The 24,924-nt window shown below is 35.8% G+C and overlaps 1 protein-coding gene across 1 annotated transcript; it reads left to right on the forward strand.

Annotated features, from left to right (window-relative positions):
- Positions 1–391: 391 nt before the first annotated feature.
- On the forward strand, positions 392–16,236 carry GNRHR (gonadotropin releasing hormone receptor). Its single transcript, XM_036764799.1, has 3 exons — positions 392–934; positions 13,030–13,249; positions 15,732–16,236. The coding sequence occupies exons 1-3, from the start codon at positions 413–415 to the stop codon at positions 15,974–15,976; spliced, it is 987 nt and encodes a 328-aa protein (XP_036620694.1). The 5' UTR covers positions 392–412; the 3' UTR covers positions 15,977–16,236.
- Positions 16,237–24,924: the final 8,688 nt, after the last annotated feature.

A 24,924-nucleotide genomic window follows, 5' to 3' on the forward strand; every position in this document is an offset into this window, starting at 1 on the left:
ATTCAATAATTTTTAAAGACCTCACATGTTACTAATATAATGAAATCAGTAAATTCTTAAAGTCAAAATAAGGCTTGAGTTCCTCCTATTCTATTAAAAAGAAAAATGAAGGTGAATCAGACTTTGAAAGGGATTACAAAAGCCATCTGTTCCAGTACTACAGTTACCGTTGACCCTCAGAAAGTGTTCAACATAATCTGCTTTGGCACCTGCTTAGATCAGATGCTCTCTAAACAAGTTCACCTTGATCTTTCACATAAAGTCCAAAGTATCTAAGGAACATAATTTAGCACAGATCTATGCCAACGGCAGTTCCATTTAGGTAAGGCAGAATAAAACCTGACTTTATGAACTGTCACCATAATCACAAGCACCAGAAACATAAGTTTACAAGGTCTATCAGCATATAGCTATGGCAAACAGAGCCTACCTTGAGCAGAAGCAAACTCAATGCTCAATCATTAACAGTAGTTTCTCAATGACACACAGGGATCTCCCCACCCTGACTTTGTCTGGGAAAATCCGGGTAATGGTTACTTTCTTCCTTTTCCTGGTGTCTACAGCCTTCAATGCCTCCTTTCTAATGAAGCTGCAGAGGCAGACCCAGAAGAAAGAAGAAGTGAAGAAGCTCACTCGGATGAAGGTACTTCTTAAGCATCTGACGCTAGCCAACCTGCTGGAAACTGTGATTGTTATGCCATTAGATGGGATATGGAATGTGACCGTGCAGTGGTACGCTGGAGAGTTCTTATGCAAAGCTCTCAGCTACCTGAAGCTTTTCTCCATGTATGCTCCTGCCTTCATGATGGTAGTGATCAGCTTGGATAGATTCTTGGCCATCACCAGACCCTTGGCTGTGAAGAGCAACACAAAGGTTGGACAGTCTCTGATTGCTGTAGCCTGGTTTCTCAGTATTGTCCTTGCTGGGCCACAGGTAAATATCTCTTTTTGTTGGAGTAATGGGATTTATCAGGTATACTTACCCCAGATTTCTTACCTAACATTTAGGAAAGACCTTTTCAACTTTTAAGGATAGCTTCAAACTCCCTTAATAGGCCAGTCAGCGGAGTAAAAATGATTAATTAATTAAATTATTATTTAACTGTTAATTGATCCAAATCAATTATTTATTTAATTATTATTCAATTATTAATTGGTTAAAATTAATTATCAATTAATTGATAAAAATGACTAACATTTATGTAGCATCTTAAAGTTTGCAAACTCTCATTTGATCCTCACAATAACCCTATGAGGTTGGTCCTATTGTTATCCTTATTTTGCAGATGAGAAAACTGAGGCTAACAATGCTTAAGTGACTTGCCCAGGGTCACACAGTTAGTGTTTGAGGCAAGACACTGATATTGGATAAATATGTTTATACATGAATAAAATGGATATTATAATATAGAGAGTTTGTAGGAGTATGTGATTCACAGAGAGAACGTTAAAAAAACAAACAAAAAAAGATGTTATAATATAATTTATTACACAGAGTACCTTAAGCTATATACTTGTATACTTGTGGGTGTAGAGGAAAGGAGTTAGAATTTTTAGCTAGCCAGGATTAACTTAAATAGGAAAAATAAAATTGTGAAATTTTTAATTTTCACCAGATGCTGAGTTTGGGCTTCGTTGGCCTTAGGCAAGGGTTCTACAGCAAGAAGGATATATGGCTCAAGTAGGTAATGGTTTCACTTGCTGCAGAGAACTAAGGTTAAATTCTGAGTATCTGACTAAATAATTGACCAGAAGAAAGTGATTTTTAGCACAGGAATTTCAATGGAGGCAATCATGGCCAAATACTCTGGTTTCTTCTGGAAAGTAGAAAAAACTCTTGCAAATAGTAAAGATCCCTAACCATGGGCAAATTGCATCTACTCCCTTATGTACTCTAAAGAATCCAGGGTGTGGACCAAGGATGAGCTAACCAGTTCTCTACATACACTACCACTCCCATCAGGGGCTAATCTGAGAATCTTGCACTTCCCTGGCTGGGAAAAAAATTTTCTTTAAGAAGGAGGGAGGCAGTCTGATCTTTAAATAGTTCAGTGAAGTAGGAATCAAGGTTTCCTTACCATTTCTTCAACTTAACCTCTTCGGCAAATCTAACTGCTGTGCCTCTAAATTTACCCTAAGAGAGTAAAGACAAGATAGTTCAAGGGTCAATTGTAAGTATTAATGAAATAGCAAAAAAAAATTATTTTATTTCCTTGAAAAAGTAAAATATAAACACAGATATCATCATTAGTCTCTCTACAGTTGAATATGCAGGAAAAGGTCAAGTAAAATTGCCTCCTTGAAATAGGGTATGAAAGTATTTCATTTAATGGATAAGTTGAAAGCCTTCATTTGAAGCCAGTTCATGAAAACTTCCAAGTCTTTGCTTCTGTAAAGGTGCCACTGTGACTTGTTGGTTGGTCCTGATGCAGAAAAGAAATGAAATATTTATTGGACACTAACTAAACGGTGTCCTTCTCGCTCTAAGTCTATAATCCTATATGCCCAACAGTCTGCTAAGTACTAAGGGGGTATAGAAGAAAGGTAGGATATGATCCCTGTCCTCAAGTTTGCAATATAGTTGAGGAGTGAGGACTAACACACACAAAATGATTAGAGGATAACTGAGTACAAAACTTCATGGTGCTGACTTTTAATGCAATAGAAGTTCAGAGTAGACACAGATCAATGTAGGCCAGGCTACTCAGGGGAGGCTTCAAGGAAGATATGGGATAAAATGAGCTTTGAAGATTTGGAGGAAGAAGAAAAAGACAAAAGCATTCCAGAGAGAAAAAAAGGGACATAGTGTTCTGTTGAGAAGAGTGGAAAGGTTCCTATGACTAGCATAGAGGATTCATCTGAGGTAATGGTAGAAAATAAGCTTGAATAAAGTGGGACCAAATTACAGGGAATTTTGGAAGAGGAAGAAAGGAGTTTCAATTTAACGTGATAGGCAACACAAAGCCATTATAAATTCTTGTACGGGGGAATAATTTCATGAAAGTGATGCTTTAGAAAAATTAGTTTAGCAGCAATATAGTAAATAAGTAAGAATTTTTTAAGTCCTTACTATGTATAAAGCAAGGACAGCTAGGTGGCATAATGGATAGAGCACAGGGCCTAGAGTCAGAAAGACTCATCTTCCTGAGTTCAAATCTGGCTTCATATACTTACTAGCTGTGGGACCCTGGCCAAGTCACTTAAACCTGTTTGCCTCAGTTTCCTTATCTGTAAAATGAGCTGGAGAAGGAAATAGCAAACCATTGTAGTCTCTCTGCCAAGAAAACCCCAAATGGAGTCCCAAAGATTTAGACACGATTGAAACAAATGAACAACAAAGGTACAAAGCGTTGTGTTAGGTGCTAGGGATACAAGGTCAAAGATGAGGAATACTCCTTTTCCTTAAGGAGCTTAAATTCTACTGAGATAAAGAATTACATGGAGAGGGAAGGGACCAGGGAGACACTCTAGCGAACTGTTGTAGTAATTTAATAAAATCATGAGACCTCTGACTAGTGACAGTTGTAATGGAAATTATGGAGGAAAAAAATTCTGAAAAAAGGAATAATAAGATGTGTTGACAGGTTGACTATAGAAGTAAAACATAAGGAAACTGAAAATGTATACAAGGTTAATAACATAGAAAACTGGGGAAATGGTGACATCCCTGAATGAAATGGGGAAGTTGAACAGAGAAACCAATTTAGGGGTTAAGGAAGAAAAGATGATGAGTTTATTTGAAAACACACTGAACTTGCTGTGACGGCTAAACATTCAAGAATAGATATCCTGTAGGCAGTTGGAAGGATAAGATTAGTGTACAATTGACATTCCAAGCCTGAACAAAACTATATAATTGATATATGATGTGTGTTATTAATATTTGCCTTATATCCACAAAAGGACCAGTTTCCCTGTTTTCTCTGTAAGTATATGCATGTATATACATATCATCATTCTAGTCTTCTCTAAAGATCTTTTCCATAGGGTATATATATATATATATATATATATATATATATATATATATATAAAATATTGATTTAAGTGAATCACAAAATACTCGTATATTAAAAAGATAACCCACAAATTGATAAATCTAAATTGCAAAATGGAAATAAGTATATTGATTTTTCAATTTAGTAATATGTAAGAACAAAGGATTCTACCAGTCTTTCCCAGGGAATTTTATGTGAATTTTTAAAGGACTATAAGTCTTGATCACATTAGAAAAAAATGGTTTGATTAAAAGACTGAAAGGGTTTCAGTCATGTGACTCAATTCAGGAGGCAAAAGACAAAGAAAGTTTGTTTATAAACTATGACATATGATCAATATGCCTAGTGTCTTACCACATTCCATAAATATGCCATCTGAGAATGACACCTTCTCATATGGTTTATTTATGACTGAAACTACTTAAATTATTTCCTCTAATGTTGGTATTTGTTATCTATTACTTGTATAGTGTTTATTTGTATCAGCACTGGACTAAGAATTAGGAGACCAACATTTAATTTTCATCTTGGTTTCACTAAACTATTGCTGTTCAGTTATTTTCAGTTGTCTGACTCTCATGACCCCATTTGGGGTTTTCTTGACAGAGATAGTGGAGTGGTTTGCCATTGCCTCCCCCGGCTCACTTTACAGATGAGGAACGGAGATAAACAGGGTTAGGTGGCTTACCCAGGGTCACACAGCTAGTGAAAGCCTGAAGTGTCAGATTTGAACTTAGGAAGAGCCATCTTCCCGACTCCAAGCAAAGTATTGCACCACTTGGCAGCCCTTTCACTCAACCAGAATTGCTGAAATACGTGATTGACACCTGCCTCCTACTTTTTCTACCTTCCTACACCTAACAACTACAAAAACCTGATCTTTATATGGGTGGTGACTTTGAATGGTTTGATGGTTTTAGAGGTCTCTGGAGTTGTTAGCTTTAGGAAACTGAGGCAAACAAAGTTTAGAAAAGTCGCGTATATGGATGAATAGCTGAGACAGAAAAACGTCAATAAAATAAAGGTTGTATATCTCAAAATTCATAAGATCTTTATAATGAATGACAAAGAACTTTGGCCAACTCGGTACAGTATACTTACTACCCAAGTTGCATCTATTCCACTCACTCTGAAAGCTATACTTACTAGGACATAACAAGATAATAACTGGGTTCTTGGGAATATAAATCCCAAGAATGATATTTTTTGAAAATAGCCAATGGACCTTAGCTGTGGATCTGATTTAAAACAATTTGTTGTTGGGCTATAACTACATGGTATTAGGCTGTAACTACACCTGAATTAGGTGTATCCATATCTAATTCAAAATTAGATCTCACAAATTTAGTCATTTTAAAACCATAAGAGACATACAGAATCAAATATTTCTGGAAAATTTTTCACTAATTAGCTTATTTATGATGATGGGAAGCATTATCTAGTGACAGCTTTAAATATCATGGCTAATGTAGACCTACAGGCAAGATTTGTGAGTCATTTGTTAGTATTTGAGCTAAAGACATGTGAAAATATGTTTTCATGGAGTTAACACGGCATAATTTGGTATATCAGGGTGGCACTTAGAGGGACAGTAAAACATGTCACACAAGGATCAATTGAAAGAACATCTCTTGTATCTGTTTCCTCTCTACTCATCTTCTAATTCTTCTAATTCAGGTCATTACCTCTTTCCTGTAAAAACTTCCCAAACAGTCTCCCTGCTCCCAGTCTCTTCCCTCTGCTCCCTAGTATCTTCTCTACAAAGCTCTGACCATGTCAACCTCCTCAAAAAATAAAACAAACAAAAAACCAAACCTGCAGTGGGTATATGAATTCAATGGAACATCATTTCACCATAAGAAATTTTGATTAAGAAATTCATAGAAACATGGGAAGATGAACACAGAATCATGAGCACAACATACACAATAAACAATAACAATGTAAGTGAAAAGTAAAACTAAAAGGAAACAGAATTCAGACCGGGTGATGAAACACAATCCCTTCCTCTCTTAAGGGAGGTGGGAGATTCTCAGTATGGAATGTCCCAGCTTCAAATGCAATGTGTGTCAATCAGTTTTGCTTAATTGTCTTTTTTCTTTGTTACAAGGGAGGGTTCTCTGCATGGGATAGGTATTATTGGATAACAATGGTGTAAAAAAGCAAAGGGCATCGATTTCTTTTAATTTGAGGGCACCTCAGCACCTACAAATACAAACTCCTTACATTGAAGACCCTCTACAATAGGATCCCATTCCCACTGACCATTCCAGTCTTCTTTTATACAAATGCTCTTTCAAAAGTCTACATTACAGACAAACCAGACTTTTGGTCTGTTCCCTAATCCAACTCTCTATCACCATCTTCCATCTTTATAATGCACTCTCTCCTCATCTCTACCTCACAGAATCACTGTCTTCCTTAAAGGCTCAGTGCCCTGGTACCACTTCCACCATTAAGCCTTCCGTACACACCTTTCTCTACCCCCTTCTCACCTGTTAGGGTTCTCTAACTCTTCGATTTTCTCTGTACTATATTTATTTGTGCACATATTAAAACAAATTCCCCCCACTGCCTACTGTCCAGGAGAATATGATCTCCTTGAGGGTAGGGATCATTTTCTTTTTGTCATTGTAGTCCCCCAGCATATATTACAGCACCTTACATAAACACCAAATAAATATTTGTTAAATTGTTAGATTAACTATAACTACTCGGGAGAAGCAAAGGACGGGGTTGGTGGTGTTGCATGATAACTGTTTTCAGGTATCTGAAGGGTTACTGACTTGTTCTGTTTAGCTCCCCCAAAAAGAAATAGGAACAATGGATGTAAGTTGCAAAGAAGCAAATCTGGCCTAGATGGAAGGAAACATTTCCTGTATGATTAGAATTAACCAAAAGAAGAATAGGTTACACAGGGAATAGACTTCCCTTTTGAGGAGGTCTTCAAGCAGAGTTGGAATAACTTCTTTTGGGAGATTTTGTAGATGAAATTTGTGCCCAGGTATGGATTGCACTAAATGTCCTCTGAGGCCCTGACACCTGTGACATACTGTGATTCTGAAAAGTGTAATTTTCAGAGATGATATTTTGAGGGAAAATGCATGGGTGTAGTTACTTTTTTTGTAAGTAAAAAAATAAAGTACAGATTTCTATGTCATGGAAGCAGGATAGTAGAAGGGGACCAGCACCGATAGTGATGGGCCCGGGGAATAAGAGAAGCAGAAACATGAAAAAGTTAAGTGAAATTTAAAAAGAAACTAAGATACTACTTCCAGGGTAGTCACAAGCTAGACTAGTTCCCTACCCTCCCTTAACAAAAACTATAGAAATTTTGACAAAAGAACACTGGATTTGAAGTCAAAAGAATAGGGTTTAAATAGCAGTTCTGCTACATACCACTTATGTGATCTTAAGAACACCACAGCTTCTCTGGGCCTCCATTCTCTCATCTGTAAAATGAGGGACTTGGACGAGACAACCCCTGGGGCCCTTTCAGACTCACACACACACACACACACACACACACACACACACACACACGGAGAGGAGAAGGAAAGAAATTAAAAATAAACCACTAAAACTTCCTGCCAGCTCTAATCTATGATCTTATGATTCAAATGATATATCTGTTATTTTCTAAACTCAGAGTTTTATCTCCTGCCTTAGTGTTATCGCCCAGGCTATACTGTATCCCTCCTCACCTCATCTTCTCAGAATCCTTAGTTTTTTTAAGACTCATCTCAGATGCCACCTCCTACCTGAAGCCTTCACTGATCTTCCTATTTGTAATTGCTCTCTCTCCTTCCTCAAATGAGCTTATTTATATTTTTAAATATTCATTCAAATTCATTCTATATATATAATATATATTATATTTATAACATATGTGTTCCATCCCCCCAGTTAAATGTTCTCACTAAAGGCAGAGAGCCTAGCCCATCATAGGTGCTTAATAAAGGTTTGTTAAATTGAATTGAACAGAAACGAGGTGGAGCTGGTCAAGCTAATGACACATGCTATTCCAGGATTAGGGTGGAGAGAAGCAGAGAAAGGATCTAGAAAAGATCAAAATCATTCCAGTTATGCAAGCCACCATTCTAACCATTGGGTCACCTGCTTCCTTTCTTTAGCACAATTTTCTTTCCCCTATTTTCCTGTTCCCTCAAAATTAAAAAAAAAAGAGTTGAACAGGAATGGGAGGAGGAAGCATAGCTGCTTCCACATGAAAAAATTAAGACAGAGAATAAGGAGAAAGGGAAGAAAGTCTACTGAATCTCTAAAACAGAACAGAGGGTGGTGAGCATACTGAATCCCTAAAATAATAACCTATAGGGTAGCGATGAGAGGTAATCTGGCACAGTGGCTAGTTAAAGCCAAAAAGACCTAGGTTCAAGTCCCATCTCAGACATGCTGCCTAGATGACCCTGGGCAAGTCCCCTAAACTCTTGGTGCTTTAGGCAACTGTCTAAGACTATAAGTTGCCAAGATTGTTCCAACCCACATGAATAAAGTAGTTTTCTATGCCAGTGCAATCAGAGGCTCAGTCCCTATCCCCATCTCTATGGGAGGCAATAGGTCTAGCAATAGAAAATGGGCCTTAAGTATCTGACCATAACTATCACAGCTTTACACAGTCCCTCCCATCCAAAGACAGCAAGGGAAACAGGATTTGATTACATAAAAGTCTGAAAAAAGTTCTGCACAAAAACAATGACAGTAAATTAGATTAGAAGAATAACACCTTTAGGAAAATATTAATATTAATATATCAGATAAAATCTTATTTAAAATATATAATGTGCTAATACACATATTCAAGGGCAGCACTACTAGTCAACAGATATAAACAGAACATTTACCAAAAAAAGGGAAACATTGCAAATGCTCATTTTTTAATGTACAATGCCACTAATATTAAGAGAAGCACACATTAGAATAACCTTGAGATCCCACATCGCATCCCTCAGTTTGGAAAAATAACCAAAAATAACAAAGCTCAATGACACTGGGATTATGGAGAAGCAAGTACACTCAAATATTGTTGGTAAAATTGGTAGAATCTTGGAGGGGGCAACCTGGCAGTACACAAAAAGAGTCACAAAATTAATCATACCCATTAATCCAATAATCCTATTATGAATGAGTTTTGTCATAAAGAAAAACAAGAGCTTTATTTATCTATCCATCTATCTAGCTATAGTTACATAGCAATTCAAAGCCTTCTTGTCTCATTTCAAACTACATGCAGCACTCCCTCCCTATATGGTCTCTGTTGAGGACCTCATCTGATACTTTATAGAAAAAAATGATGCCACTTGACAAGAGTTTCCTCTTCTCCCACCATACTTGTTTCACATCACTCAGACATCTTCCCCACTACCTGCTCCTTCATTTCAACCTCGGATGAAGAAGTGGTCTTTCTCCATGCTAAAGTCAACCTCTCTACAAGTACCTATCTCTCATCTTTTCTAGCAGATTGCCCACACTATCATCTTTACCCCATAATCTTCAAATTCTCCCAATATTAATGGCTCTTTCCCTTATGCCTACAAATATGTGCCCTATGTCTCCTCCATTCTTAAAAACTCACGTTATCTTACCATTCTATGATGGTAAAATAATCTCATATCTCTCCCTCCCTTCATGGCTAAATTTTAAACAATGAAAAAAATTAATAGTACCAGTGTCGAAAATAAAAGTAGGGGGACTTAAATCAGTCAAGTAAGAAAATGTTGGCCTGAAAGACAAAATGGATTAGATTTAAAATATATTAGTGTATAGGTAATTAAGAACTTAAATAAAATGGATAAACATTAATAAATGAGCTACAAAATTGGTAGTGTTCTTCAAAGTCACTCTCTTCTATCATATTTTTATTATTATTTTGGCAACTATAAAATATAGGTGAATGTTGTACAAGATGATTTTTTAAATCCCAATTCCAAGATATTAAGCTAATCTGCTTTTGAGAGTATGTAAACATACTTACACCTAAAACTAATGAAAATAGACAGAAAAAAATAAGACATTTTTTTATTTTTCAAATAAATCACCCATTGGTGTTGAATTTAGAGCTGAAATTTTGAGCTGTGTTGTACGATTAAAAAAAATGAATGAATATATATGTATAGATATATACACACACACATATATATGTAAATAAAAATTTCTCTTCCAAGTTTCAGGGAAATACAGTTAGTCTTCTCTAAGCAGGAAAAAAGGAAGGAAGGAAGGAAGGAAGGAAGGAAGGAAGGAAGGAAGGAAGGGAAAGAAAGAAAAAGTCAACTGGATGAAGTGTCATTCATTTTCCTTCTTGATGTTAACACTAATATTATGATCACTGTACTCCCTCTAGTGGGTTATATTAGTAATTGATTTTTTGTTTTGTTAAAAACCAAACTCCCTTGCTAAAAAACAAAACAAAACAAAACTCTGAATGCTTGTGTTTTTACTTTAACATCATAAATCAGGACTTAAATGGTAGAAAAAATAAAAGTTGTATTATTCTTCCTACTCTGGGCCTGTTTCCTCATCTGTAAAATAAAAGGGTGGGACCTCTAAGGTCCCGTCCAGCTCTAAGTCTTTGATTCTAGAATCATAAAAAACTTTGGCATTCAGTTAAAAATTGGTACTAGGTGTTAGCTTAAAAGGAGTTGAAAGGCAAATGTGAATGTAAATTTACTTGCCATGTTTACCAAAAACAGAAGCATTGGCCAAAAATAAAGAAAAAGAAAAAAATTCAGGAATAGGGCCTGGTTCTCTAATTTTACTGGCATAAGGAACTCCTTTCCATGCAAAGAAGCTCCCTCTACTAAAGCCAGGTGCATCTTCTATGAAACCAAAAAGTTTTAGAGAGTTTTCTAGATCACTTAAAGGTTAATTTGTTTGCCTGGGGTCACACAACCAATATTTGTCGGAAGTGGGACTTGAACCTTGGTCTCTCCTGGCTTTGAGGCCATTAGATGTTACATATATAATATATTGGGTGTTTTCAATGTAAACAGAAAAAAATTCTAAATTCAGCACAAATTTTAAGTTAGCACCAGCCCCACCATACAGTGGCTTAAAAAAAAATCTCCACGTACATAAAATCAGTTAGCATATCTTGCCTCTTCTATTCCTGCTTCTATTCCTGGTGGGTCTGCCTACCTCTGCCTACAAAATTCATCGCCACTCCAATCCATCCTCTGTTCAGTCACCAAAGTTATTTTCCTAATGCAAAAGTTCAATCGTATCACCCCCTCTACTTGATAAACTCTAGTGGCATCCTAAAATAAGGCTGTGTTTGGCAGTCAAAGATCTTTAAAACCTATTCACTTCCTATCTTTCCAATATTCTTACACCTTACTTGCTAACATTCACACTTAGATCTAGTGAAACTGACCTGTCTTTTTCATGAATAAGACACTCTCAGCTCTGGGCATTTTCTCTGTCTCCCAGGGTTTGAATGTTCTCCTTCCTCTCGTCTACTGACCTCCCTGGTTTCCTTAAAGTCCCAACTAAAATCCCACCTTTTCATAGGAAGCCTTCTCCAATCACTCCTAATTCCAATGCCTTCTCTTTGGGGAGGCTTCCCTTTTGTATTTATCCTATTACCTAGCTTGCTTCATATATATGTGTTTGCTTGTTGTCTCCCCCATTAGGTTGTAAGCTCTTTGTCTGTCTTTTGCCTCTTTCGTATCCCCAGCACTTAGCACAATGCCTGGCACATGGTAGGTGTTTAATAAATGTTTTATTGATTGATTGGTAAAGGCAGCTGGTAGTACAGGAGATAAAACACTGTGTCTACAGTCAGTAACTTCAGACACTAATTAGCTGGGTGACCCTGTGTGTGTCACTTAATCTGTTTGTCTCAGTTTTCTCAATTATGAAATGGGAGTAATAGCACCTACTTTGTAGGGTTGTTGTGAGGATCAAGTGACTTAATGTTTGTATTTTTTTAAAAGCACTTATTACCATGCCTGGTACATAGTAGGTGCTACATAAATACATATTCTACTCTCTTCTCTGTCACCTTTTTTTTGTTTGGATTTGCTAGGCATCTGGGTGTTGGAAGGGATAAATGATAAAGAGTGCTCTGAGAATCTGTATTTCAAGTAAATGTTCATGGTCTCACAGTCAAAAAATATGGGGGCATTCTGAGTTAAAACAACTATGGATATGAATAGGAAGATCAGACACCTTTGTAAATGGGGTCATTAAAATAGAGAAAAAATAAAATTTGACACACCTAACATTTTCAAACTCTGCTTGCACACTAAACAAACTCATGATGATTCATTCCATCCACTTTAAAAATGCCAAACTAGAAAACAACTTTGGCTATATTTGTTCATACATTTCTCCAACTTATTGGGTTTTCCTTTACAAAATTAATAATAACATTAATGGCATTTAGATACCACTTTAAGGTTTATAAAACACTTTACATACATTATCTCATTTGATCTTCAGAACAATCCGGTAGGGTAGCTGCTATTATGGTCCACATTTTACAGATGATAAAAGTGTCCTAGAAAGGTGCTGTAATTTCACCATGGACACAAAACTAATAGTTGTCTGTGGCAGGTTTAGAATTCAGGTCTTTGAGGCTCCAGGCCCAGTACTCTCTTTATGGCAACCACATGGATGGCTTAGGTGTATATACTATGCGGGCTAGTTACATCCAAGTCTGAGGCATCTGAAGGCACTTCCCTTTGTTCACCATAATCACAAGGAATTTTACCTGAGCAATTTGGAGTTTGGTTTTAAATAGTCTTCCTGATTATTATTATCTGTGTCAGTCTCTGCTTCCAAATTTCAGCAGATACCTGCTAAGCTCCCAAGACAGCTACTCATTCATAGTTACCCTTTAACTTCTTTGAAGATAACATCAGGCAGTCATTTTAAACAAATGCTAATCATCTGTGGACTTAATTTTAGCAAGTGTATTTTAAAGATGTGGTACAAGACATTAGAGAAAGCTTTCAGTAAGAAAATATAACCTGGGAACACCAGACTACCTTTTTTTTTAAATTCCCTTCTACAGTTATACATTTTCAGGATGATCTATGTAGAAGATATCTCCGGACAGACAGGAAATTTTTCTCAATGTGTGACACACTGCAGTTTTCCAGAGTGGTGGCAGGAGGCCTTCTATAACCTCTTGACCTTTAGCTGCCTCTTCATTGGTCCTCTTCTCATCATGCTGGTGTGCAATGCTAAAATCATCTTCACCTTGACACAGGTCCTTCATCAGGATCCTCATGGTATGTACTCTACGATTTTTCTATATCTTAAATACACAGTTGTTGAACAGGTACAATTACTGTTGCTGATGAAATCCAGTCCAGCTCCATCACAGACAAGAACAAAGCCTGCCTCACCTCTGTATGGCAGTTATTTCAGGATTTTTTCCCAGTCCTACTCCAAGACTCCCATTTCCCTGTGAAAGGGGCTGTCTCCTTCTGACCGAGTTATAGCACCAGTCATTCAATTTGTACAGCCTTTTCTCACTTAAATCCAATTCACTCGCATGTCATGGCATCACCTCCCTGATGTCATGCTACTCTACCAGAATGAAAGACAAACAACAACCTCTGTGAGTAGAAAATAGCTGTTAGAGAGACTTTAAAAGAAGATTGTGTTACAAGAAGTGCTAGAGAGACTGAACTATCCATTCTCAATAGAAAATAGTTTCAAAAAGTATTTTACTTCAGTATTTTGAGGCTGCTGCCACCAGATGCCTAGGGAAACTCCAACACACACACACACACACACACACACACACACACACACACACACAATGAAATTTGATCTTCCCAGACAGTAAAAGTGCAAAAATGTATTTTTAATCAAATCTTCTTACTACACTGTCCCACTCTTTTATCATTTTGGTCTACAATGCTAGAATCATTTTTACCTTATCATAGGTCCCTCATCATGAATGAGTTCTTCCTTTCATAGTTTCAATACCATAGAGGCTAAGAAATGAAGGAATGAAATGAATAAGGAGATAGGTTTATTTCCTGTTTGAACACAGGAATTAAAAATGAAGAGATGGAGCACTGCAGAGAAAGTTAGAAGCCAGTAGAGAAGCTGGGGATATTAACCAGTTATTTATAAGATAGATCCTAAATTCCCTCAGTCTGCTGTTTTAGTCATCAGCTTACATTCCTGTGCTGAACCAGATGTTCTTTCCCCTTTGGGCTCCTTTATAACTTTTTATCTCTTGTAGGAAAAATAAATACTTTTGTTTATAGTCCATAACATTGCAAACTCAAGACAAAAAAGGCTGTCTCACAGCTATCACTCATCTCTTCAAAAAGTGCATACGGAACATCCATAGAGTCAAAAACAACACGTCCTCTCCCTTAAAGTGCCATGTCAGTTTTCCCATGACTTGTGGACTCAACGCTATCTCAAAATGTCCTCAAAAGGCTCTCTCAGTGATTAGAAACAGGATAAAGTCCTCTGGTGTCTTTCTAATAGCAGGGGAAAAGCAGGGTGGGGAAGGTATTGTCTTCATATTGTTATTACTTTCTCTTCAGTCAGACATGAACGTAGCAAAGTGATTACTACCTGACGAAAAGATGGCCTATATTGATACACATATTCAGAAATCAGTTTTACAAGAATAAAATGCTAGTTCATTAAAAGAACATATTGTTCTCTGCCTGTGGCCTCTTTTCACCAAGTACAAATGAATAAGAAATTGTTAAAAAGATGTTTTCTTGAGTACAGGAATTCTTTTCCCTGATATTTTCAATCTGGAGATATTGTTTTAAATGCAAATGGAAATGTGTCCTCTATCACTGAAATTCAAGAGCATTTCAAAGCTGTAGGTTGATTCCTTAACAATTAAGTCCTAGGGCAGCTAGGTGGTTCAGTGAGTAGAGCACTGGCCCTAGAGTCAGGAGGACCTGAGTTCAAATCCGGCCTCAGACACTTGACACACTTACTAGCTGTGTGACCTTGGGCAAGTCACTTAACCCCAATTACCCTGCCTTCCCCCCTCCAAAAAAAATTAAAAAAAAAATTAAGTCCTAAATTTAACATTGTTGTTGTTGATTTGAGTGAGGGAGGGCTATGCAAGGTCACCAGCCTCACTCTCTCTTCCAGAGCCACCTTAGTCCAGTGGCCTGATATTCATCAGGATGACTGGAGATGACCCAGGATGCAATGGGAGATAATAAAGACAGAGTGCTGGGCCTGGAGTCAGTAAGACTCATATTCCTGAGTTCAAATCTGGCTTCAGATATTTCCTAGTTACCCTGGACAAGTCATGTAACCCTGTTTGCCTTAGTTTCCTCATTCATAAAATGAGCTAGAAAAGCAAATAGCAAACCACTCCTAAATTTAATGAAGGCAGCCTGACTTTGTTAAAACCGGCCAAACAGTTAAAGTTATCCTGACTTTAAAAGGCATGTTACTGTTAAAAGGAAAGTATTCAGTGTAAAGAGACCAATCAGTGGGATTAAATACAAAATAAGTTTGGACAAGATCACAAATTTTAATAGTACTGTGAAATTTAATCTTTTCCACATTTATCTGGCATTAGGAAAACAGATAAAAAGATGCTTTTTGAAAAAACAGTATAATTGTTATTATTTAAGATAGGCTGGTGTTTACTTGTAAAGGTTGTTTTTTCTTTTGAGATTAACTATGTTGTTTTAGATTGTATTCTACTTCTTTTTGAGTTTTCTGATATCTATGGAAATGAAATATTCATTTTTCTTTTTTTTTTAATAGAACTGCAACTGAATCGATCAAAGAACAATATCCCAAGGGCACGTTTGAGAACACTAAAGATGACTGTAGCTTTTGCCACTTTATTTACTATCTGTTGGACTCCCTATTATGTTCTGGGAATCTGGTACTGGTTTGATCCAGAAATGCTAAACAGGGTATCTGATCCAGTAAATCACTTCTTCTTTCTCTTTGGTTTATTAAATCCATGCTTTGATCCACTTATATATGGATATTTCTCTCTCTAATTTTGTTTATCTACATAAGAAAATACAGAGAAAAGAGGGAAACAATTAGCTATGATAAATAAAAATAACAAACTTTAGGAACCATTTATCCCTCCCTTTTCCTTCTAGAAACCTCTCTGTCAGAGTCCCAATTAGAAGAAACTCTCAGTTCTACATATGCTAGCTTGATTCTCATTATTCTCCTAGTATATACAACATGTAGGTTCACAATTGCCAGAGGATGGAAAATTCAATAAAGTTTTGGGTTTTTTTCTGTCTTAGTTATATGTCTATGAAACAGTTCAAAACTTGATTTTAGGCTTAATTAAGGAGAGTGGAACCTTAGAGAGTTACAAACAATTGACTATGCTTTTTTTTTAGCTTGGCCCACTGATTTATCTTTTTAAAAAATTCAGCAGCAATATCATAATCCAAGTGAAATGTTCTTGTCACAAAATTGTCAAATGTCTAAGTTTCAGTTCTGATATTTAATGCTGCTTTTAAGAAAAAAGGAATGACTGTTTCCAGACATTCAGCAGATACATATGGCAGTAGGGTGTCACAGGAACACAAATCCTGGTCTGTTATGAGAGTGAAGGAAGGAGAACAAAATAAGTTTTTATCTATCATCTACTATGTGCCAGGCACTGTGCTAAGAGCTTTTTGCAAATATTATCTATCCCATTTAATCCTCCATGAAGTGTTTTATTCCTCCAATTACACTGAGAAATAAAGGATTATCACTTTTTTAGGCTATATTCTCTTCTTCTGGAAGATGACAGTATCATGTCAGTAATAGAGTCAATAGGACCCATTCACACCGTAACCTTAACCCCAATTTTAGGCTGTTCTGATTTTATTGGTGAAATCAAACTTATCAATATATACCACATGATGCCAATAGATATCACAAGTTTATTTTTTTTCCCCTTGAGTGCAAGAAACTTCTGCCTTTGGGCAAAAGATAAACTGCTTTATACTTTCCTGGCCTGTGAAAGCTATACGAGGCTCTCTTAATTTCCATCAATGACATGTCACAGGGCATAAGAAAATCATCTTACCTTCCTAAAAAGCTGTGAACTTACCACAAGTGAAAATACAACATTTCTTGGATTGTATAATCTATTAGAGCTATCAGTAAAGATCAATAGGATACAAGAATAGTATGTCACTTAGATCAGGGCTGTCCAACCTTAGGTTTTTATTGAAACAACAGACAATATATTTTGATTTGCCAATTTTGTGAGAGCTCTGCCGTAGATCAGCATTTACTAAAGCATTTATGTAAATTTCTATGCTTGTAGGCAGCTGCATAAATCACACTGTGGGCTGCATGTGGCTCGCAGGCCACAGTTTGGACAGCCCTGACTTAGATGATACTTTGTTTTTTCTGCATTGCTTTAAACCATGTCCTTTCAATATTACTGGTTTTAACTTCACTATCTCACTTCATAAAACTAAGAAAGACACCTACTTATACAACATAATGGTTAATAATTTACAGGCCAATATCTAAAAGAACTCATCGTAATGGAGGGAATAACTCCCAAGCAAAAAGATGGTTTGATATTCCAAAACTAATTTCCAAAGGGAGAACAATAGTATACTCTGTGCAATCTATAGTGGTCAAAGTTCTTAACTAATAATCTTTTGAATATTGCCTTGATTGTTATATTTCTTATGTATTTATAACAACTCCTCTTTTATTCAAGATCTTGTACACAAAGGAACAAGTTACCCACAGCTGAAAAAGTAAATAGAAAGAGGCTGACTGGTATATTTAATGAGCAGAAGAATACACTACAAAAGACTAAAAAACATCAAAGACAGACCATTATTTTAATGAATTTTTTAAACTATTAAAAAAACCTTCAAATTCATTTGGGGCAATACCCAGAACAATAAGTGTATTAGTTTAACAAGAATGCAAATATTCCCAAAGCATGTGATGTTATGGAAAGTAAACTGCTAACTGTAATCAGTTCTTATAGACTATTCAAGAAGCCTCCTGATTTCCCTTCTCTAACCTCTACCCCTGTGCAAAGTCTTTTCTTCCTTTGCCATGTCAGTTCCCAATTCTGCCTATTTCTGTCATCAGTGGGGTACACTATTCCTACCCACTCCTTCATATGTATTTTTGAACAAATTCACTTGTTCTGGATATCTCCAAATAACCAAAACAATGGCTGGGTCTAAATAACCATGGTTAAGTCAGATCAGAACTGAAAATCGGTTTCTTAAAATTCTCAACAATAACTTCTTTTGTAATTTTTTTTTATTTTAAACAAATACAAAATGAGAAGAGAAAAAAATTGCAATGTACACAGCAGATCATGAGAGATGATTCAATATAAAATAATAAATTTCTTTTTTAAGAAAACCTATGTAATAAATACTACATACTATTTTCAAGGCTGTCGAGCTTTGCTTTCTTGTTGATTTTCTTTTCTTCTCTGCTGTGTACTTTTTACTTTATTTTTTCCCTCCCTCCCCCCCCGAAGAAGGCTACAATTAAGCATGGATATATATACATATATATGTATAAATATACACATATATACCCTCAAACACATATATGTAAGACTGTGCTATGCTTATTTCCTTCTATCATCTGTTTCTCTGAAGATAGATAGCCCCTTCCTTCATATGTCCAAATCTTTCCATGTTTTTTTCTAAATCAACCAACTCATCATTTCCTACACCCAGCAATATTCCACATCAATCACATCCTATCTGAGAGATTGTCTATTAAAGTTTTTTTTCCCCAATTTTCTGCATTTCTTCTGTTCTTGGCTAGATAGATTTTATATACACAAGAAAATTTTAATTTAAAATAGTTGAAATTATCCTTTTTATACTTCAACAATGCTCTTACCTTACAATATAGTTTGAGGCCTGGTGCTGCTGAATCTCCTTCCTTTACATCTTTTTTCCCTGGTTTCTTGAAGTTCCTGACCTTTTATTCTTCCAAATGAACTTTATTATTTTTTCTTACTCAGTAAAATAATTTTTTAGTAATTCAATTGGGATGACATTGAATAAGTAGATTAGGTAGGTAAAATTGCCTTTTTAAAAATTATATTGGCTTTACCTGCTTATGAACAATAAATATTACTTCAATTATTTAGATCTGAGTTTATTTGTATAAAAAGTGTTTTATGATTATGTTCATATGGTTCCTGTGTCTGTTCTGGCAGGCATGTACTCAGGTATTTTATACTGTCTAGATATTTTAAATGGTCTAAAGTAATATTGAATAATAATGCTGATACATAGTGTAGTTTCTCTATTTTTCACTTTTGATTAAATCTATTTTAACTTTAACTTTGTCTGAGATCGTGATCACTATCCCTGCTTTTTTTTAACATACTAAATTCTACTCCAGCCCTTTATCTCTGTATATATCTCTCATTTTTATCATGTTTCCTGAAAGCAACATATTGTTGAATTCAAATTTTTAATCTGCTATGCATTTCTGTTTTATGGGTAAATTCATCCCATTCACATTCTAAGCTACAATTACTTGTTGTGTATTTTCCTCCTTCCCATTTTTCCTCATTATCCTTCTCACCATATTTACCCTATCCCTCCTTATTCCTCTGCTTTACTCCTACCTGCTACCATACCTTCCTGTTCCTTAACCTACTCACCCCTCTAAGACTCCCAACTTTACCCTCTCCCTGCCTCCATCCCCTTTTCCTCTTATTTCTTTCTGAATTTAGGAGACTTTTATACCTTTCTAGATACATATTATTCCCTCTTTAACACACTCCCAATGACAGTAAGGTTCTAGCCCTATCCTCCCTCCCCCCTACTAGCTTCTTCTATATCATTTTTTCCTTTTATGCCTCATTTGTATAATTACTCCTTTTTATCTCTCCTTAGCTTTATTTTTTTTAGAATCATCCCATCATATTCAATTCAGCTCATGCCTTTCTTTTGAGCTACCCGAATAATGATGATAATCATAAAAGGATTGCTAATATTTTCACATATATAAAGTAAACAATTTGACCTTATTGAGTCCCATATAATTGGCATTTAACATTTACCTTATATTTCTCCTGAATGTTTTATGTAGAATTTTCCCTTAAGTTTTGGGTTTTTGGTCACAAAAACTCAAAAGTCTTTTGAGTTCATTAAATATATTTTTTTTTCCATTTAGGATTATATGTAATTTTGCTAGGTAAGCTACCCTTTGTCATAACCCCAGCTCTTTTGCTCTATGGAACAAAGTATTTCAAGACCAACAGTCCTTCAATGTAGTGGCTGATAGGTCTTGTGTAATCCTTATTATACTATAATATTTAAATTGCTTCTTTTTCTTGTTGTTTCCAACAGTTTCTCCTTATCCTAGGAGCTTTGAAATTTGGCTATGACATTTCTGTAAGTTTTCCTCGGGGGATATCTTTAAGGTGGATTGGTGGATTTTTTCTATTTCTACTTTGCCTTCTTGTTCTAGAACTTCAGGGCAATTTTCCTTGATAATTTCTTGGAATGTTGTATCCAGATTCTTTTTTTTATCATAAGTTTCAGGTAGTCCAATTATTCTGATATTATTTCTCTTCAATATGTTCTTTAGAGCAGTTTATTTCTGATGAGATGTTTCACTTTCTCTTCTATTTTTTGTTTCTTTTGTTTTGTTTTATGATTTCTTGGTGTCTTAGAACATCATTAGCTTCCCTTTGCCAAATTCTAGTTTTCAAAGAAATATTTCCTTCCTTAAGTTTTTGATTATTTCCAGTTGGTTGACTCTTTTCATAATTTTCTTGGTTTTCTCTTTTTTTTCTATTTTTTTCCTCAATCTCTCTTATTTGTTTTTTAAAATCCATTTTAAGTTCTTCCAAGAACTCTTTTTGTGCTTGGGACCATTTGATGTTTCTCATTGAAAAAGGAATGACTTTTTTAGATGCATCATCTTTCTCTGAATATGAACCCAGATTTTCTCTATCCCCACAATAACTTTCTATAATTGAGTTCTTTCTCCTTTGCTTACTCACTTTTATTTATTTATTTTTGTGTTACTTTGTTTTTAGCAATTATTATTTAGAAGTTTTTAGCAGGTCCTCCTTACTGTTATTTTCTCAGGACTGTCTCAGGGCCCAAACTTGGGCTCTCCTCTCTACTGCTAAGCCACTGTGAGGGCCCTCAACTACACTGTTCCACAAATAATCTTGCTCCCTTGCATCCCTCCAGTGGCTGCAAACTACAGCCCTCTTCCCAGAACTGAAACCAGAGTCTCTGCTCAACTGCAAGTGCCCATAGCCAACAGGATCCTTGCCCCTTGCTCCTGGCACTCATCAGGTGTGTGCTAGGTCCTTATCCCTGCAGCCACAGCCCAGGACCATCTGGTCAGCAGAGCTCTGCTTGGCATCCCTTGGCAGTGGAAGGTCCTTCAATCTTTTCTTATCTAGTCCTCAGGCATTCCCACCCCCCCCCACCCCCATCCCTCATCTGCTAGGTGAATGTTTCTAAGGCTGAGGATGTCTCTCAACCCAGGTACCACACAGCTTGTTGTTTATTGATTTTTCAGGCCAAACCTCCGCCCCCTGGAGGTTGGGTCTTTTCCCGGGGTCTTCTTAAATTGTCTTAGGAAGACAACTGCTTCACCCTCTATTTATTTCTACTGCTCTGAGGCAGTGTTCTGTCTTTTTTTGTGGAGGAAATTTGGAGACCCTAAAGTTTTCTGACCTACTCCACCATCTTCCTCGAATCCTCTGAAAACAATAACTTTTTGAATATATTTACTTAATACTATATAAGTTTGAGCCTACTTTATAAGTATGAGGCTCAAACAAGACACAAGAATATGTGAAGGATCTCCTCCAAAGATGAACCATGTGTATATGTATATACTTTAGTCCCAAAGCCTTACCCGAGGCACCTAAAGGTCAGGTGACTTGCCCAAGATAACATACTGGTTTCGGTGGCCATATTGGAATCAGGCCTTCTTGATGACAAGTCTAGAATTTCATCTGCTATATCATGATGTTTCTTAACAAAATGAAGCACTATATGTAAAAGTGCTTTTAAAGCCCTACAGAGATTAAGGGATGATGGGTGACTGTGGTGGCTGCAATAAACTCAGCCCTTGGGAAAGAGTCTCCCCTGAGATTCGCTTTAAGATTCAGATGTAAATTTGGCATCTGTGACAACCAAGGTTAAATTCAACCTCTGACTAAATTAAAAGATCTAAAGAGATCAAGCCACAGAAGGAGCTACACCCTTCATGGTCCAACTTTCCCAATGACTCTAGGCTCTTCCTAGCCACTTCTTTCCAGCTGTGGCTCAAAGACTTCTCTTCAGTTTGCAGACTAGCTTTATCGTCTGGTACTGGTAATCTGTCTAGCCTCATTTGTACTAATTCCTTGGGGCTGAATCGTGACTCTCCTTGTCAAACTGTGTGTTAACTCCTTAAAAGAAAAAACAGGCAAAATTGTCTGTGTATTTTTTGGGCTTTTAATTAAGGCAAAATTCACAGGGAGAATAGGCCCTAAGAAGAGGCCAAGAGTGGAAAGAGAACCTTTGGTCTGGCTGTCTCCACAGCAAACCTAAAATCAGGTCAAACTGGAATCCTTCCTCATTCCAAACTCCCTCCTCCCCATCTGCAACCCACCCACCCACACACACACACATAAACTGTATACGGCAGGATTTTAAAGACCAGTGATCTTTAAATTTTTTGAATCATAGACTTGTATTATTAAAAAATTGAGCACAAAATACTATATAAGTTTTCTCTCTTAATTTCCTCTAATTATCCCTAATCATCCTTTGAATAATCTACACTACATTATTTTGTATTGTATAATCTTTGTTGAATAACCCTTAAAGCACTAAAAAAAAAAGTCATCATAACAATATGTGGAGTGAAACCAATTATTTTTGGGTCTTCACTCTTTGATATAAGAATGTAGGTGAGGCATAACTAATCAGATTGTCTTAAATAAGTTTAGGAAAGCACAACTTATCTTTCCTAAATCCTAAAAAGACAATGATCATATTTTTGCCTCTGAAAAAGGAAAAATCCCTAAGTCTCAGATATGTTTGACAAACATATCTTATCTGCTTTTTAATGCACAGATCATGATACTCAAAACAAGTATGTTATCAGTTACTTTTTAATATATTTTAAAAGGGCTATTCAGAATCTCCATTTAAGTGTTCTTCTAATGCTGCACTCACAGATAGCATCACATCCAGGGAGTTAGATATATCATGACATTGTTAATTAAAAAAAATCTAAAAAAAAATTTAATTTAATTTCTCTTTATTAACTCAGAAATATTTCTTATTTTTAAGAAATAAGTTTCTAAATTAAAAGCTCTATAGAATCTTTTAGTGTCCCTGGTTAGCAAAATGAACTTGTGGTATTTGGGAAAAAATTAGAGTTCATATCCAAAAATGTAAATTTAGGGTTTTTTTTAGTCAAATGCTAAACACAACATATTCCATATTTATTATTGATAGATCTTTCCTATAATTATTGTGGTTACATGCTGTCATAATTGAAAGGGAAGATGCCATTTCTGTTAATTTTGTATTTGCTAAATTTTTATTTAGTGCTAATTTTAAAGTGCTAATTTATCACATATATCCACACTCATGCTTATTTGCACTCAAATTTGTTTTAAATTATTTACATCAAAGTAATATGTCACTTTTGAATAAGAGAAATTTTATTAGTTTATAAACTCCTTAAGAATAGGCATTGCACTGTTTTCCACCCTTGTATTCTCAGCACCTAGCACAATATCCATATGTTGCAGAAGGCTACTAAGTCATTAACTTGAATTTTTGAAAGCCATTTCTTAGAATTTGTCCTTTTCCCCTGATTCCAGACATTTAAATGGGTGGCAGGTATATGTCCACTTTCCTGTGGAAAGAGTAAGCTTTACTCTTTACTTCAAATTCACAGAAGAAGCTATCTTAACTACAAAGAACACCATTAATTTTTACTTATACTGACCATCAGATCATTAGATAAGGGAAATATCAAAACGCTTGGAATGAAATTGAGATGAAATTTTGACATTGGTTTCAAAAAGAAAATGATATTTAGTATTAATAATGGCAGATAATATTTCTTTCAATCAAAATACTTCTGGCTTGTGATCAGAGTCTTCATCCCAGTAAAATCTGTGTAACATCTGTCTAATCACTGTAAATGCTAATAAATGCTTTAATTAATCTATAATTGATTTCTTGTAAATATTTGGTCCCTGGTTTCTCTAAAGTGTATGATACTAGGGAAGGAATTTCTATTTATTTAAAACTATAGCACCAGCTCAACTGAAGAACCTTCTTCCAAGACTTGTAGACATAACACTGAGCCCCACTAGAAAAAGAGCAACCTTTGAAATCTGACACTTCTATGGTAATTGACAAATCAACAATCGTTTATTAAACATGTTGAGTGCTAGTTATAAAAAGATACAAAGTATATTTCTTGCCCTCAAGAAGTGTATATTCTGTCAGGGGATACATACATACGTATATGTATGTCTATATATGAGCATATATGAAATATAAACAAAATAAGTATCAATCAATAAATTTATTAGCACCTACTATGTGCCAGACACTCATGATTATGGGGGCAAAAGTTAACTAGTAGCACCTGAAAGAATAAAGGGTCAAGCAATTGGCATCCACTGCCCTGATATAGTGATATAACTTCCAGGAGTTTATGTACAAATGATATATCTGCTTGGGCAGACACGGCTACATACTGCACAATAAAGCAGTCAATAAATTAGTCAACAAATACTCATTAAGTTTTTACCATGTGCTTACATTTTGCGAAGTGTTAGGGATACAAAGAAAGTCAAACACTGTCCCTGCCCTCAAGGAGTATACACTCTAATAGAGGAAAAATCATGTGCATACAAGATAAGTACAGAGTAGACAGAAAGTAATCTCAGAGGCATTAGCAGCAGAGGTGGCAGAACGTTGGACTTGAGGGAGTC

The sequence above is a fragment of the Trichosurus vulpecula genome, chromosome 6 (genome assembly GCF_011100635.1).
Source record: "Trichosurus vulpecula isolate mTriVul1 chromosome 6, mTriVul1.pri, whole genome shotgun sequence".
In the NCBI taxonomy this organism is placed as follows: domain Eukaryota; kingdom Metazoa; phylum Chordata; class Mammalia; order Diprotodontia; family Phalangeridae; genus Trichosurus; species Trichosurus vulpecula.